Source organism: Megascapheus bottae, unplaced genomic scaffold (assembly GCF_031878675.1).
Source record: "Megascapheus bottae isolate mThoBot1 unplaced genomic scaffold, mThoBot2.hap1 HAP1_SCAFFOLD_77, whole genome shotgun sequence".
NCBI lineage: Eukaryota > Metazoa > Chordata > Mammalia > Rodentia > Geomyidae > Megascapheus > Megascapheus bottae.
In genome coordinates this window covers 596,452-615,049 of record NW_028327771.1, presented here as the reverse complement: position 1 = coordinate 615,049, position 18,598 = coordinate 596,452, and the positions used below count along the sequence as shown (strand labels likewise).

Here is an 18,598-nt window from a genome sequence, read left to right as displayed (position 1 = left end):
TCTATGTATTATGATTATTATGATTATTATGATTTTCTTTATACAGTTGTGTGAAGAGGTTTCAATTTAACATGCCTGTTTATGAGTATAATCCATTTTGATCACAGTCACCTGTTCTAGTACATTTTTTTTAACTTTCAAAGTTTGTTGGGGGGGGCAGTTACAGGAGTTTAAAATTAGGACCTCATGTTTGCTATGTAGGTATTTTACCACTTGAGCCAGAACTCCAACCCTTTGGATAAAACCTTTTACATTTCTGTACACATTGTGAGAAGTATACAAGTTTAATAAATTAAAAACATGGCGGCATTGTTATACCTATTTCCTTATTCTTTCAAGTGTTTCATATTACCTAGTTTCAAATTGGAACAGAAGGCAAAATTCTAATCCATGAGTCTTTATCTATTTAAAACACATTCCCCTGTTCCTGTTTTGCCCAAGTTTTGAAAAGGATGTGCTTTTGATTGCTGGCCAAATATTTAAGGGCCTAGTCTATCCTAAGCAGAAGAAATCCCCAGACATCAGTAGGTTAGCTATCTATATGTATATAAAAGTTATGTATGTATAGCATATCTCTAGAAAACCTACAACTATGAAAGGACGAGAGGAAATGACAATATCATATATCCACATGTCTAGTCTTTCTTTCAACACTCTAGCACATGGTTTTGTCCCACTATGGAGATATCTGACGGTGGAATTAGAAGTTTCTTCATGCATTATATGAGTAAGTATGGGAAAAGTTTGTATTTGATGCTGTATTTACATAAATTTAATGTTGAAGACCATTTACCATCCTTTGGTGATATTAATATTAAACTAGTCACATTTGGTATTGACTTGTGTTCAGCTACTTTATTTGTTTGAGGCAAGGACCTTGTTATATAATCCAAATTGACCCTTGAACTAACAATCCTTCTGACCTGGCCTCCCAAGTATTGGCATGCACCAACATATACAAGTTTCAAGTCCTTAAAAATGTAATGCTGGGACACCTTACAGTATCAAAAATTTGACTCTAGACTTCCTGCTCTTAAAAGCAGAGTACAGGCTGGGCCCCAGTGACTCTCTCCTGTCATGCTTGCTATTCTGGAGGCTAAGATCTGAAGACCTCAGTTTGAAGGCAGTCTGGGTGGTAAAATCCATGAGACTCTTATCTCCAGTTAACCACCAGGAAACCAGAAGTGGAGCTGTGGTTCAGATTGGTAGAGGGCTCACTTAAGAGCAAAAAAGCTCAAAGACAGTGCCCAGGCCCTAAATTCAAGCTCCAAGATAGACAGACAGAAAACCAAACCAAACCAAATAGTAGAGTACCGAAGAATGACTTTACATTATGTTTTCTCCAAGTCAGCCCTTCCTAAACAGCTTCTTCCTAATGACATCGGGCCAGCCGCATAGGCATGCAGGATGGGGACTGGAGAGACCACTTACAGTTTACGGTGACCTTTACTCTCCGTACCACTGGGGCAGCCACATCATTGGAGGCACTGCACTCGTAGTCCCCTGACTGCTCCCGGGTGATGCCCTGAATTTCACTCACAAAGCCAACAGCTGCAAAAGAAAACCAACGGTGTAAATTCAGAAAGCAAAATATACAATGCTTGCCTCTGCAGAGAACTGCACCCATGGTCAATTCGTTCTTAGGAACTTAATGAATTCTCTGTCCCCATTTCCCTCACTCCTTCTCCTTTTTCCTTGGGCACACAATGGACCTGATGCACTGTCTGTGCTCTTCAATGAATTCAGAGAAGTGCTCGGATGATTCCCTCATTGTCAATAAGCAATTTGGGCATTTACATTTGAACTTACCTAAGCAGTCCAGACTTGAGACCTCAGTTAAGCCCTTTAAATCTGATTTTCAAGTTCCATTTACAGTGAGTTGTGAATAGAGAACACATACACACATACACACTATATATACATATATATACATATATATATATATATATATATATATATATATATATATGGCATGCTGACTGCATCCCTGAGCAGGAATCAGTTGGAAATGCCACACTAGCAGACACACACACACACACACACACACACACACACACACACACATGCACCTCAATGTCATTGGAGACACTAAACAAATACAGTTTTGCTTTAAGATTAGATAGACAATTGGATAAGCACAAATCAATTTTTTTAACTGTAATCTGATAATGTTCTTGGCTACAGGATCCTAAAGACAAACCAACATTGGGATTCCACAATTGAAGCTTCATCACCAGCATCAGAAGTCAGAGACCAGCTGCAAGTCTTATATCATCACTTAACAATAACAATACTCAATTTCTCCAGCATGTACAATCGATCATGAGATACTTCTGCAGACCGGATTCTACACCTAAGGTATGGAGTATAACCATAAGCCACAGTGATAGAAAAAATATTTAAGCCTAGAAGGCAGGTTTCAAATTTCTCTCTCCTGGACATAGATTCCTTGCCAACATAACACAATGTAACATAACATAGTATAAGGATGAAAATAACCTCTTACTTTCTGGAATTATCTCCTCTTCTTTGTCAAATAAGGATAGCTAGAACAAGATCTTAAACAGAAATGTATTTGAAGAAAAAGAAAAGAATTGTTCCTGGGGTAACAAATCTAAGCTGAGACTACCTCCAGCAACTGAAAATATTTCTCAGGCATAATGTATTTAATAATTTCAATTCCTCACATAAAAATTGAGAATAACACAAAAAGATATTCAATATACATCACACCTGTTGGTGTAGTTCTTCATCCTATAATTTTATTGGAGGTAAAGTTTAGAGTAGATCAAAACCACATTCGAATGGACAGTCCCAGATGAAGAACCAAAGAATAACTCTTTTCAAGTCACCAAACACCCCTGAACTCCCGCAATCCTTCTGACCAAGAGTATGAAACTGATGACTATAAAAAACTGATATAATAAAAAACATGAAATATGTTGTATATGTTATTAGGTATCATTTCCATGACATTGTGAATATCACTTTTGTGAAATAATAATAGTAACAACAAAAAGCTAGAACAGCAATAAGAAAGAACTGTTTTATAGAGAAGGATCACTTCCCATCTACTCTGTTACCACAGGTTTATGGTATTGTCCACCAACAAGCCACCCAATAAGCATTTACTCTATCTCTACAACATATAGAACCTGTGTCAGGTCAGTACAGAAAATCTCCTTCCTCTATTGCCTCCAGAGAATTAAAGAAAACAGTCGTTATCTATTATAACAATCAAATAGATTAAATGCACAGGGAGAAGTAGGTATACTCTAATAGCTAGAATACCGAATCAAAATATCTAATCCCTTGGAAAGAAGACCATCAGAAAGATCCCATGAGATGTATAGCTCTAACTTGTAAGAAGCTTCTATTTCAAAGGATTTTTGTTAATATTGTTTCATATGCACTTCCAGAGAAAAATATCATTCTAGGTTGGAGAAAGGGTGAAAGAAGCTAACAGAGGTTTACGTGAGACTTTGTAATTCCTTTTACATGGGCGTTGTTTATTTGCTATAAACCCAAGCCTACATTTGTCAGATCTTGCTATGCTAGAATGGTATAATTACTGTGCAAAGCATCTCAGAGACCAGTGTCACACTTAATATTCCCATTAATTTTAAATGGTAGTCCTTGGTACATATGTGAGGCAATTGGTGTCATATTTTAATTAGGCTTGCCCAACACCATCTGAAATTAATAATAGCTTGAATTACCAGTGTAATTTATAAATTAACAGTGCTGCAGCATTAGGAAATAAATTAGTTCTGGACAGCTGTTTCTGGATGGAGCATCAGTGTCATAGCAGTGATTGGTAAGACCTTAGGTCTCCATAGGCTCTGTGGCACATCACCAAAGTAGAGAAATGAAAAGACATAGGGTTCTATTGGTCTCTCTTTCTTCTCCAGAACAAGTTCATGCATTTCGTCATTCTACCATCCAAGGATGCACTGTGGTCATCAGTGGTGAGCTCGCTCTGTAGATATTCAAAAGGAGAAGCAACTTGGGAGCTAGAGTCACCAGCTAAAATGCAAGCACATAGGTGTGCTCATAATTCACCAAATGGAAAACTCACCCAAGTTTCCTTCAGGGACACCAGTGAATGAATTCACTGGTAATGTAACCGAATTTTTGCCAAGGAATCTGTGAGGAAAGGAATATGAGTTTCTGTTGAACTAGATTTCTACTACCAGAAGGAGGGGATTTACATTCATGACCCTATGCAAAACATCAATGTGGCTGGATTCTCTACTACATCCCTTTAGGGCAAATGTACAATTATAAAGAAACCACAGTGACTTCATCACGCACCACATTCTGGTTACAATGGTTACTGAAGGGAAGAGTAATATGTGTAAATGACTAAATTGCTCTGTGATTTTTCAGTTGTAAATGTTGTTATTCTTGCCTATCTCTTAGCACACAGCTTTCTTCTACTAAAAGCATACATAAAGAAAGCAGAAATTAATAGGATACACAAGGAAATGTAAACTTTGAACCATCAGAATGAACTTCCTCTCAGTACCACTTACAATAAACATCTTGCCAACATCATTAATCTCAAATCTGAAGGGCTTGTGGTGTGTGTGTGTGTGTGTGTGTGTGTGTGTGTGTGTGTGTGTGTGTGTGTTGTTACTAAGGCTTGAAATCAGGTCCTGGACACTGAGCCTTCAGCTTTTTCACTCAAGGCTTGCTCTGTAACGCTTGAGCCACAGCTCCACTTCCAGCTTTTGGATGATTACTTGGAGAGAAGTGTCAGACTTTCCTTTTCTAGTTGGCCTCAAACTGCAATTCATAGATCTCAGCTTCTTTAGTTGCAAGAAATACAGTCATGAGTCACTGGATCCCAGCTAGAAATAGGGAAGTTTTAGAGTTAACAAATCAAGGACAGGTTTCATCTTACCACATCTGTGCTCTTCCTATGAAACGATCGACAATTTATCATCAGGATGAAGAACTTACAAAGAGTATTGGGAGGGGAGGAAACAGCTGACCTGATTATACTTTAGAAATTGCTCCAGGATTCTTATTAAGAGACACAAGTAGAGAAAAGGCATAGCACTTGATAAAGCTCAATGAAAAGAAACTCTCCTCATTTATAAGTCTGCTTTTTCTTCTTAAAAGGAAACACGTCTTTGGGTGAAAATGACACTCAACTTCCTAAAATATCACCTCCTCTTTCTTCATGTTACACCTCTTCATTCACCATAAGCAGCTCTTCTTTTTTCTTTTTTTTTGTAACATCAAGCACAGAATCCATCCCCTTATTATCAAAATCCTCTATAAATGATCCCCAATATGCATCCCAAGTTCATTTAACACCAGTGCTGTGAAGAAAGCAACAGGTCATTACTTTAAAGAGCCAAAATTTGAGACCCTATAATCTTGTCTCATGAAAGAGGAGTTACCTTAACTCTTCACACCATGCATTTCTTTATCTGCAGAACTCAGATTAATATCCTGTGATTGTAGTGTTGTCACTGACAAGAGACAGATAGGGAGAGGCAGTTGGTAGGTTTTCAGATGGTGTCGGTCAATTCAATTACAGTGATGGTAGCCACAGATACTGTAAAGTGGCTCATAAGCTCTGCTGTTTTAATGATGTTCCTCATAATGATTTTGATTCCATTTCACAAGTTGTTCTTATCTACCACAGTATCTTTCTCTAAGAAAATTAGAATTATGTTTCACTATTTTTCCCCTATTGTTGAGGGGGAGGGTTAGTGGGGCTTGAACTCAGGACCTGAGTGCTGTAGCTAAGTCTTTTTGTTAGACTGCTTCTCAGTCACAGTGCCACCTATAGCTTTTTTTTTCTGTGAGTCATGGGGCTTGAACTCAACCTGGGCACTGTCCCTGAGCTCTTCAACTATAGGCTAATGCCCCATTAATTGGAGATAAGAGTCTTTTATTCTTTTGTGAACCTTGATTCTCAGATCTCAGCCTCCTGAGTAGCTAGGATTACAGGCCTGAAGCACCACCCTTAGCTCCACTTATAGTTTTTAGATGATTAATGACAGATAAGAGTTTCATGGATTTTCCTGTCTGAGCTGGCTTTGAACCTTGATTCTCTAATCTGACTCCTGAATATCTAAAATTATAAATGTGAACCAGAGGTGCCTGGCTACATATTATCTTTAAAATCACAAAAGTACTAAAGTGAAGAGCATAATATTAAGAAACATTAATGGTTATAGTTCTGACTTCATAGTTGGTACATTAAGCTATGTAAACACACAACATCAGTGCTTGTTTAAGGTTTTCATTACTGGAGGAATGATACGCTGGTATCTACTCACTCAGAATCTCTAGTGATGAGGAATTTTTGTGATCTTACCAGGAAATTCTTGTGTGTAGTCAAGTTTAGGGTCTAGTGATTTAGCTCAATCTTATTTTACTTGTGGGAATTAAAGCTTAGGAGAGCAGACTCTGGTCATAGATTTCTTAAAAGATTGACTCTGAATAGGTTACATTCACTTTTACAAAGTAAAGAGGCAGTGTTGCTCACTAGCTGTCATATGGCTCTACATTTCAGTTAATGTCACTTCTGATGACCATCTTGAGCATGTTATTCATTTCTGGCTGAAACAATATCCTTTTTGGCATGTGTTGATGGTTAATGACTGTAATCCTAGCTACTCAGGAGGCTGACATGAGAGGGTCATGGTTCAAAGCCAGAGCCAGGGCAGGAAAGTCCATAAGGCTCATATCTCCAAGAAACTTCCAGAACAAGCCAAGTAGAGCTGTGAATCCTGTGGTAGAGCACACTAGCTTTGAGTGAGAAAGCTCAGGGACAACACCCAGGCCCCGAGTTCAAACCCAGGACTGTCCTTGGGCTTCATCAAGGCTAGATCTCTACCACTTGAGCCTCAGAACCATTTCCAGCTTTTTCTATGTATGTGGAACCAAGGACTCAAACCTGGGTCTTAGTGCATGATAGGCAAGCACTTTACTACTAGGCCAAACTCCAGGCCCCCCTATTATTTTAACAGGCAATATCTGTATTTTTTGTGATGGTAAGAATTGAGCCCAGGATCTTGTACATGCTAGGCCAGCACTCTATCCTTGATCTATATCCCCAGAAAGACTTTCTTTAAATTTGTGATTAAAATCAAAGATTTACTGAATATCACAGTTTGTTTTTAATCTTGGGGACAATTATTTCCTCAGGGGAATGAAATTTTCATTTAAAAATGTAGATCAATGAGAATGTATGATTTATCTAACAGACATTGATTTTATGGCCAACTTTTCAAGAGCATGGGACTATTTTGTGAATGGAAGATGACAAACAAAACAATGAAATGAAACAAGCTGTTCATGTGATCACATCTGCCCCCCGAGCCTTATAGGAGTCCCTTATTGTCCATAGTGTTTAGCTCAGTGGCTTATGAGCAAAGGATGAAATAAACCAAGTTTCTGAGCTCATAGATGGGACATTGAAAATTTTTATCACTGAAAATAATAATAGCCCCAATGATCATTTTTATCATACCCAAGAATAAACTTGTCAGTAAAACAGCTGTAGCTATTAAAGAGGATGCAGATGTCTCTTTGCTTAATATTTTTCTGGCATATATACCAGCTGACATAAAAATCGATGGACCTCAGAAATTGAAAAATAAAATATGCAACATAGAATCCCAGAATCTGAAAGTTGGTAGAATATTGTGTGTGCGCACGCACGCAGTGTGTGATGTATGTGTATGACCTTTTATATTGCTTAGGCCTAGCACTCTAGCACTTCAACCACAGCTCCAGTTCTGGCTTTTTCTTGGGGTGGATGGTAATTAATTGGAAATTAGATTTTTATGGGTTTTCTTGGACTCTCCTGCCCAGGTTGTTTCTGATCCATATCCCCAAATCTCAGCCTCCTGAGTAGCTAGGGTTACTGGTATGAGCCACTGGCATCCAGGGGCTTTCATAAAAAATATGCTTTCATTGTAAAGGTAAAGCACAGAGTTAAATAAATGAGGTAACAAGTACATTTCTTTCAGAACAGCTACCTCTTCCCTCATATTCTCCCAGTTCCTTCCCTCGTGATTCCCTTGTCCTCAAGTTATATAGTTCATTTTCAACATAATGTCTAGCAAGTATCACTGTTGCATTAGTTCACTCTTTTTTTGCATTTGTATTTTATTTTATTATCGGGATAATGTGTAGAGGGACAACAGTTACATTCGTCAGGTAATAGATACATTGCTTCTAGAACCTTGATACCTCTTCTCATGTTTTTGTCCCACTTTCTCTCTCCCTACCCCCCATCATCTTTTTTTCTCCCTTCCCTTCCCTATTTCAAATAAACATATATACAATATACCAGGTAATAAAGTCAGATACAATAACCACACAAGATTAACAATAAAGGGAAAATGAGAAAAAAATAACTTCACATAGTACATTAAGAACATTAATCACAAACATAAACCTCTTGTTTCCATAATGTAGGGTTCATTTCATTTAGTCTCATCCTGTTGGTCATAGGGCTTGAACTCTGGAACTGAGCACTTGTCCTTGAGCTCTTCAGCTCAAGGCTAGTGCTCTACCTCTTGAAGCCACAGCACCATTTCTGGTTTTCTGGTAGTTAATTAGAGATAAAAAGTCTCCTAGATTTCCATGCCTGGGCCTAACTTTGAACTGTGATCCTCAGATCTCAGTCTATGGAGTAGCTAGGATTGCAGGCTAGTTTACTGTTTGTCACACCATTTCTGTGCTTCCCCTTACCCTCCTCAAAACAGATAAACTTTAATAAGACAAAACATACAGAAATCAATGGTGACAAAAAGTAAAATAATAGCAACAAATAAAAGCCTGTCTTCCTTTTTTAAGATTTAATTCAACTACTGTGTTAAGCAGTACCAGTCTATAACTAGACCAACACTGAAGCCATTGAGTCAGTCTCTGTATCTGCCTCTGATTTCCAGTCAGTTTGTATCCAGAAGAGTTTCAGGCACATGGTTTTCCAGATCAGATCAGATGGTTGCCCTTTTGCCTAGGGGATAACTGATGAGCATGTATCCTTCGGTATTTAAAATGGAGGAAGCATATGCTGGGATATGAGTGATAGAACAATGAGTAGAGGCATAATTATGGATTGCCTCAGGAGCCTGAGGTACTGTTTTGTGCTATAATGAAGAAAGAAATTAGAGTAAGAAACTAGAGACATTTGTACAAAAGGCTTTAGGGATGAAGAATATTGTAGGGATTTAGAATGAATGTCTGTCTGTGCACAGGGGAAGCCGTACTGCCAAGGGCTGGCACAGTGCTATAAGAAGATGACACAGATTTTGCCTGGTGCGGTTAAAGATGGGTCATGTCAGTCATGTGACCCACAGAACAATCACAAAACGTTTCCAACCCAAGAGTTAACAGACCCTAGAAAGAAAGAGTGCACATTTTCTCTCACATGTGACTGTTAGATGGAAATTCTGAACATAGCACACCATCTATAGGGTCATATGCACATCTACAAATACATAACTAAAGTACGGCATTTTCAGGAGAGGCTTGTAATAGTGTAACCCTTTCAATCAATTAACTTGTCCTTTAACAAAAGGAATGCCAGGAGATTCACACATGTGTTGCCAGATGGGGAACTATTCAAGGGCAGGAATGGGGGAGGCAGAAACATGGAACTCCTTTGAATAACTTATGATTTAATAAAATGACACCAGGAATCTGGAATATGTATTACCAGGAGGGCGAAGAGGGGGGGCAAATGAATGGAGAGAAGAAGGGAGCTCAAATGTAGTCATAATAGTCAATGCATATGTGAAAATGGAACTAAGACCTTAGGGGATGGGTGGGAGAACAATGAGAGTGATAACAGCAATTGAGATGCATGGTACTCATAACTTAATGCACTGAATTTGAACCTCTTTGTACAGCTATGGAGAGATGATTTTAACAATTTCTAGATAACTATCAATGGTAACATGTGTTTCTGCAACCTTCTACTGATGTTGAATTATCTACACATAACAGCTTCAGACGGTCTGACATGAGTCTGGAACAAAATGACTGAAGAGACTCTAAGTCCATATTCCTTGGCTGTATGTGATATTGTCACGCGTTCTCAATCTTACCCCTTTAGCCCGTGAAGTGAACTAGCTGACAGCTCACTTCTCCATGTGCCTGATTCTGTGTGAATTGACCACAGCATCACATCATCTCACACAGTTGCTGTGAGTCTCAAATGAGCAAACACATGTACACTTCTTCAGACACAACACCCCTCAAGAAATGCCAGCTATCGGGACTATCCATTTTACAGCACTGATCTAAGTTTAAGCACATTTCACTATTGATAAGATTTCGAGCAAGGAAATCTCAACCCAGAAATGAAAAGATAATGAGATCTTCACTTTGCTGGTAGCAAAGAATGTAATAATAATAAACTTTACAGAAGGATTCATCATATATCCTTTAATTACAAATTTCTACTGCTTTCCCTTAAAATGGCATTTGAGTTACAAGAATTATAATTTCTCCGGATCATTTCTTCTTAAAAGAGTAAATATAGTTGTGTAACATAAGAACTGCTTAGGATTCAAGAAACGGTCCTAACTTCACAAATAAGAATATAAGGTTACAGGGCCTGGAGTTTGGCCTAGTGGTAGAGTGCTAGCCTAGCATGTATGAAGACCCTGGTTCGATTCCTCAGCACTACATACATAGAAAAAAGCCAGAAGTGGTGTTGTGGATAAAGTGGTAGAGCTCTAACCTTGAGAAAACCCAAGGACAGTGCTCAGGCCCAGAGCCTAAGCCCAGGACTGACAAAAAAAAGAATATAAGGTTATACATGTTAAACATGCAAACTCATGGTTGCACACACATGCATATCCATCTGTCTATTTGTGTATGTGTGTACACAAATTTACTTTAAATACAAATAGCTGGGCTGGTAGAAAAAGAGAACTTCTGTCCTAATTTTAAAAAGATTTTTCATAGAAAATGTTCTGCAAAACCCAAACCTACTTTCCCCTATCGTAAACTGAAGTATCAGCTGATGAGATGATTATATTTCCCATCAATCACAGGGGTCATCTTTGAGAAATGAGGCAGGCTGAATTGTACTAAGTGATGGGCTTCCATTCTTCACATGGAGTCTTTCTGAAACAGGTTATTGTTGGTTATCTGTGAGCCAGGATGTAATATAATAGAATGTGCATGTAGAAATGTCTCTGAATGATTTCCCTCATGCCACTCTGAGTTTTCTATTTCCTTTGGAGTTCTCTTATGCCCAGGATTTCTCTTATCTCTCATTATTTACACAATACCCTTTCTTATTGGCTGTGTAGAAATTGGTGTCCATGCATCTTTTCCCAGCATTCTGGAAGCTGAAGCAGGAAGATTACAAATTCAAGACTACCATGGACTACAAAGTGAGACCCTGTCTCCAAAGAATAAAAGAATTAGTGGTGAATGAATTCTCCATATTTTCAGAACTTGTTGTGTTTTTTTTTATCACATCCTGCAACAGGATCACACTGTCAAAAATTGATCAGAATTCACTAGAACCTATGTCTAAGATACAAACGCAAACAAGTAATCTCCAAATGAACCAAATCAGCATGACTTTATCATAAAGCAAGAAACATAATTAGATAAAAAATAAACTGATGATAATAAAAATAAGATTATATAAACTGATGATATATCTCTATATATTTGTATAGATGTAGATATTACACACTTAGAATATTCCTTGGTGTACATTAAACAAAACTTACATGGTAGGAACTGAATATATGCATTTTATGTTTGAATAAGCATACATATATAAATATAATGTTTTATAGCTAAAAAGAAAAAAGGAAAGAATGCTCCCTTAATTATTTTTGATCAGGAAATATTCTGGCAATATTTACTACCTTCATAAAGAAAAGCTACTACAGTCATGAGATACTGTACTCCCTGTGCATTTCCTGGGCCAATGTCTTTTCTAATGGCAAGGCTCTGGTTTTTATTGGCCACTTGGGTCTGGGGGCTTGGTGCTTTACTGCTGGGGGCCTTTACAGGAGTGCCAGGGGCTCAGTTATGCACGAGGGCCTTCTATTATGAGTGATGATCTGAAAGTCAGAGAGCTCACAGCTGGATATTTGGAGTTCACAGCTTGATGTCTGGAACTCGGATATTTGCAGTTGTGCAGCTGATGGCTGCTAAAATAAAATAAATAAATAAAATCATCCTTTGATTTGTAAACTCAGCTAATTTGCTCTGAAAGACATTGATAGGGGATAAATATAGAAGCCCATGGTGTCACGTTACCTCAGACTCCTGGCATTTACTTCCTCTTCTTTGGATGATCTAGAGATATAAGCCAATTTTGAGTGACAAGGGATGTGAAGAATTGAATTGTGTGCTCATATTAATTTAAGGAAGATGCTCTGTTTACTTAAGATGCTCCTCAAGGGTGAGTACTCCCCTGTCCAGGTGGTGAATGTGCTCAGGTGAACTCCACATCCAGTACCTACCCTGACTCCCAGACCACAGGGAATTACATGACTTAGGAAGACAATGTGTAGAGCACCTATTCCTTATCTGATCATTGTAGAGTTGTAACTTGAGGGGCATGTGGGGGGGCGGGTATTCCCTCAGAGTCAATTCTACAGCTTATCACAAAGAGATACAAGATTCATACACACCTTGTTAGGGTCCTTTAGATCGTGCCCCAGTGGTGATCCAGGACCAAACCACACCACTTCAGGACAAAGAAAGTCCTCAAGGATGTGGGCCACAGAGGGAGAAGAATGTAACCTCAGTGTTAAGTCACAGCCATATGTATGCTTTGTGAAGTCTCAGCCTTATGCATAATTCCTTGAATAGTTTGTGGAGGGTGGCAAGACATTTATAAACCATCCTTTAGATAGATAGACTTGTATACCTGGGGAATGTTCATTCATATCAAGAGAGAAAGACATGGATTATGTAAAACTCTCTCCATGCCCAAGGAGTCCCATGCCAATGATCCAGGGCCATTTTATACATGGAGAGGAGGGAAATGTGTCTGGTCTCCTTTCCTACTCTCAGAAGTAGAATTGAATACAAACTGTACTGAAGAGTCCCATTTATTGATTACCATTCCAAGCAGAATCTCCATGACATTGGACCTCTTGGGAAGGCAGAAAGAGCAAAGCTGGGATTAGGTCAAATGTACATTTAAGAAGGTCAAATGGATACAGTGCAGTAAAATTCTGAGAGAAGCGGGACCCTATAATGTCTTATCTATATTTGAGATAGAAATACCACCCATCGGGGCCAGGAGTTTGGCCTAGTGGTAGAGTGCTTGCCTAGCATGCACAAAGACCCGGGTTCGATTCCTCGGTACCACATACATAGAAAAAAGCTGGAAGTGGTGCTGAGGCTCAAGTGGTAGAGCTCTAGCCTTGAGAAAGTCCAAGGACAGTGCTCAGGCCCTGAGCTCAAGCCCAGGACTTGCAAAAAAAAATACCACCCATGCATTTCTGGATGAGGACAATACATACCAGCCTATGTGCATCCAAGAAAAGATGGAGAAAGCATACAGAAGTATACATAGACAAGCAGGAGGGGTATAGAAGTATGGGCATCTAAATCCAGAAAGAAACACATACATGACAATTGATCAAAACATCTTGTATTTGTAAACTGCTGTGTTAAATGGACTCCATTGTACATCTACCTAAAGATAAAATTAATAGTACTTCAGGCCAAATTGTACCATTTTAAACCTGTGCATGACACAGTTCACCAGCTGCCAATCCCTTACTTCTCTGTTCTTAGTTCCATTGGACACAGGTGGAATTCTAACCACATGAGCACATGAGATATACTTTTTTTTTTAAAGGAAGCGTGTATGGAAAAGAAACTCTGATTTACTTTTATGAGATATACTATTAATGTCCCACTTGTATATCTCTTTATTCACAAAAATTCTATATGGATGCATACACATCTGGGTCACAGATAGAAAGCAACACATTCAAAACAAAAAAAGCACAATGGGGAATGATGGTATACACCTGTAATCCTAGCTCTTCACAAGACTAAGATCTTGAAGATTAAAGTTCTAATGTATTCCATGCACAAGACCACAAGACCCCATCTCCAATTATTCATCAAACAGAGTTATGGATTTAAGTGGTAGAATGCAGATGAGTAAGCTCAAGGGCCCGAGTTCAAACCATAGTAACTGTAAAACCAAGCCACATCAAAACAAAGCAAAACAACAGAACAAAAAACAATGAGACTTATAGTTAAAACAACAACAACAACAAAACCAAGGTAACCATGATGATCTTTCTGAACACTGATTGTGGCTATTTGGCTATTTTTCTTAAAAAATTAAGTACCCTTTAGTACATTGCTATCTCTCCATTCCCTCACTGTGAAACACTGCTATTCTTCTAATACTCATAGTCTGGGTTTAAGAATTATGCAAGACAGTTTCTGAAATGTGCAAATTATACAAAAAGAAATGTGCAAATATTTGGCTCATGGAAGATAACTAATGCTAGGGGAAAAAACACCTGTGGAGGTTTTAATTAAGACATTTCATGAGATCCACTATTCTCCTTCCTCCATCTCCAATCCTCCCTTGGAAATTCTGTCGTTGCATTGCAAGTTAGAAGCCTACATTTCTTAATTTCCACTGTCTTATCTCAGTAAGGGCTGCTATAATCTGGGTCTATAACAGCTTGAAAAACTCTTATGTATGGTCTTTAAATACTACAGGCCAGATCCATTCTCCTGCTGACAAATTTGCTTTTTTTTTTTCCACCTCCCAGTTTCTGCTGATCTCTGCTGGTGGTGGCTGTCAATATTCTCCTAACATGAAATGAAGCATCACCTCTGATGTCTGTCTTCTCCTTACTCTTCACCTTCAAATAACATATTCTTTATCCCGACCACCCCCCCTTAACCTTCCCATTGCACTTTTTTCCTTACCACTGTTAACTATCTGGATTCAAGCTCTTATGATCTACTGTGGACTACTACAATAGCCTCTTCTTTGTGCTCCATTTCTCTGCTTTAGTTATTTCTTTTTATTGACCAAACAATTGCCAAATATAAAAACCAGTCTCCCCATGGCATAAATCCTCCCTCCATTTTATATTCCTCTTGGGTGGATATGCTGCATCAAAGATCCAGATCCACTCGTGGGGAATAGGCTTCCTTCAATACCAAATCCAGCCTTCCCATAAACCCCAGGTGCACAAGCAACAATCTTAAAATACTGAGTTGATTATTTATCTGTGACCCCGAAGCTTTTCCTCATTTGTCTGAAATTTGATATCAACATTTTCCCATTAAAATATATACACAGTCTTCAGAATTATGTGCAGTTAGGTGCTAGTGGTCATGCCTATAATCCTAGTTACTTAGGAGGCTCACATCTGAGGAATGAGGTTTAAAGATAGCTGAGATAGACAAATCTAAGAGACATTGATCTTCATTTAAGCAGCAAAAAGCCATATGTGGAGGCATGGTTCAAGTGTCAACCCATGTGAGTGTTTGAAGCACTGAGACAATCTGAAAACTGGGACACCTGTCTTGATCATCAAGCTCACCTAACTGTTCTTTGCACATTTGTTTTCTTGGTTTTTAATGTGTTAGTCACACAAAATTGCTGTGGACTACATTCAAAAATGGAAGTGATGATTCATGTAATTGTAATCACTCTGTATATCACTTTTACAATAACAATAAATTTAAAAAATAAAAATTTAAAAGTCGCTACTGGTCATTCTCACCTATAATCCTAGCTACTCAAGAGGCCGAGTTCTAAAGATCACATCTCAAAGCCAGCCTAAGAGGGATAGACCTTGAGACACTGTTCTCTACTCAGAAAAAATGGGAATTGGCACTATAGCTCATGACACTAGTCTTGAGCAGAAAGGAAGCTCAGGGACAGAGCACAGGACCAGAAAACAAAAACAAATGGCAAGGATGACAGAAAAAGAAGTGAATCTTTTTTATCCTATATATACAATGTTTACATCTGTGGTTAGCCCAGAGATGGCATCAAATGATTTTAAAGGGACAAACTGAATGGGTGAACAATGAATGAGCCAACTATGATTTTAAGAGCTAATGAAATTGCGATAATTGAGTATTTAGAACCTTCTTTGCTCACTCTTAATAAAACAGCAGGCATCTACTTTTTAAGATTTTTTTCATTCCTTGTATGTGCTTATGTACGTGTGTGTGCGTCTGTGTCTGTGTGTAATTAAGGTCTGGACACATGAAAAGAACTCTCAAAGTCTCCTGAGGTTAAATACTTTTACTCCGCATTTCCCAATGGTGTTTAAATAAAGCCTTCATCAAGCTAGGCCTGGAGTGATTAAGAAATTAAAAAAAAAATAGCAGGTTTGGCTAGCTCCACAAATATCCTTAGCTGAAAGCTCTTGTGGCTCATGTCCCTGCTTCCCCCGGATGAGTTAGAATGCCATGTGTCCTAATCAGAAATGTCTCAGAGAGTTTCCATATGTCATCAACTGCCCTCCATCCAATTGAATGTTTCCTGACCAGGATCATCTTGGTGATTCAGCTCTGTCTACACGTAATTAGTAAGGGAACGATTACAGGGGGGAGGGGAATGTGATTAGGCTCATCACCTTCCTGAGACAAAAGTGTTTCTAACATGAAATAGACCGCTACAGAAGGGATAGCCTCAGCCAGGAATGCACACATTACACATGCTGTGAAATGTAGCACTGTGCAAGAAATTATGGCTGGAGGGGGGAGGCGTTCATAAGAGAATGGGGAAATACCTAACTGGGTCAAATAAGGCAATGTCATCCTGGAAGATCATTTTCACGCTGAGCACATCCAACACTTACCAAAATATGTTTGTACCTGACTTGTGCAGAGACCAAGGACATCTGAACTTCCAGGTATGTATTCCCATGACTTTCCTGTCCTTCCTTGCTTCTTAGGATCCAGGAGCTGAGTCTGTGCTGTGTTTTCCATTTTCTTCATTCTTAATCACTCTATTTAATTTTCATTAATGTCCATTTCTCATATATATATATATATATATATATTCAAACTCAGTAACTCTGCCTTTCCCACAATTCTAAGAGATGATATTAAGGACACATTTATTTGATTAGCACCCAAGGAGTGAACAAACAATTTTTACTAATGGATTTGAAGTTATTTTTTTTAAATTTCAGTTAGCTTAGTTTAGCTTTGTTTTCTTTATTTACTTCTGTCCTAACTTTCAGCCTCAGGAGACCAATTGTTACATCTAAGATTTGACTGTCACTCACTGTGGTGCAATGGAGGAGTGGACAAAAGTGGATAAGAGCTCATGAGTCAGCCAAAGGAGATGGGAGGTCATAAGAGTGGAGAAGAAAAGAGAGGCGAGGAGAGAAGAGAGAATGATAAGCCAGAAATCAGAAAAGGCTTCAAAACCTACATGTCAGATAAAAGTAAAAGTCAAGGAGTGAGTGAAGTCAAATGGTGACTGAATGCAATGTTCAAGTTGCTTAAGTGAATCAGAAGCTTGCTCCCACGACTGTTCTCATGAAAGCTCAAAGTCATTGACAAGCCTCTGGACTCAATTAGCCATAATCACTCTTGAATAACACCTAAGAGGGCCTGCCTCAACATCACTGTAGCATCTTATAATGCCCTGAAGATTCTGGCACTGGATTGAATATTCTTCTCCAAGGGAGTGAATCTTTTGAATAGAGTCAGAAAACTATTTTAGGTTATATAGATCCATGTAGTTCAGTAGCAGCTACTGAATATTTTCAATACCCTACCTAAACAGACACAGAAAATAAAGAAGAGAAAGAATGTGTCTATATTTCAGTAAAGTTATGTGCACACTGAAATTTCATTTGCCTGTAACTCTAATATGTAATGTCTCAACAGACACTTATTACTGTTGAAGATTCAGTTCCAGGACCTCCTGAGGATAAAATTATGTATAGATTTCCAAGTATCTTACGGAAATGGCATGTTATTTACATAAAATCTATGCAGGTTCTCTTGTATATTTTGTTTCTGATTAGCTGTATTAGTAGAACAATGAGTTTTCGTTGTTACATAACCACATAAGTATAAAATGTGCTTTGATTCAAGTCATCCACTTTATTACTGTTCTTTATCCTCTATATTTTCTTAAATGATTTGTAGATTACTTATAATGGTTATACTTATTGTTTAGAGAATGATAAGACAATCTATGTGATGATTTATACAGGTAGTTTTATAAATGCTTTACATCATGGATGGTTGAATCTGGAGATAATGAACCTAAAGACACAGAAGGCTGACTACACTCTTTTTCTGACTGATATTTACCTATCCCAAAAAGTCAAAACTAATGCCTAGCTTACAAGTCATTGCACAAGCTGTAGTTCTCTAACTTTTGTTTCTTTATCTTCTCCAGTTCCTGGAAGATCTCTGACCCCCACAGTCAAGCTGGATATGAGTGTATAGTAAAAACAGCTTATGATCATGCTTTTTAAAGACTACATACCATTTATTTTTATTTTTTAGCACTTTTTCATATATTTATTATTGTAATTAATAGAAGGGTTACATGATATTTGCCAGATAGATGGTGCATTAATTCCCATACATTGATACTTGGTTTTGAATC

At 38.2% G+C, this 18,598-nt stretch overlaps 1 protein-coding gene across 1 annotated transcript in view; it reads right to left on the bottom strand.

Annotated features, from left to right (window-relative positions):
• Nucleotides 1-18,598, bottom strand: part of LOC150039232 (neurotrimin-like) — a 56,840-nt gene that overhangs the window by 21,165 nt on the left and 17,077 nt on the right. The window contains exons 2-4 of the mRNA XM_090327943.1: nt 4,079-4,146; nt 3,940-4,026; nt 1,432-1,551 (exon numbers count right to left, since the gene is read on the bottom strand). Coding sequence (XP_090184069.1) covers nt 1,432-1,551; nt 3,940-4,026; nt 4,079-4,146 — 275 coding nt within the window. The remainder of the gene's footprint in view (nt 1-1,431; nt 1,552-3,939; nt 4,027-4,078; nt 4,147-18,598) is intronic.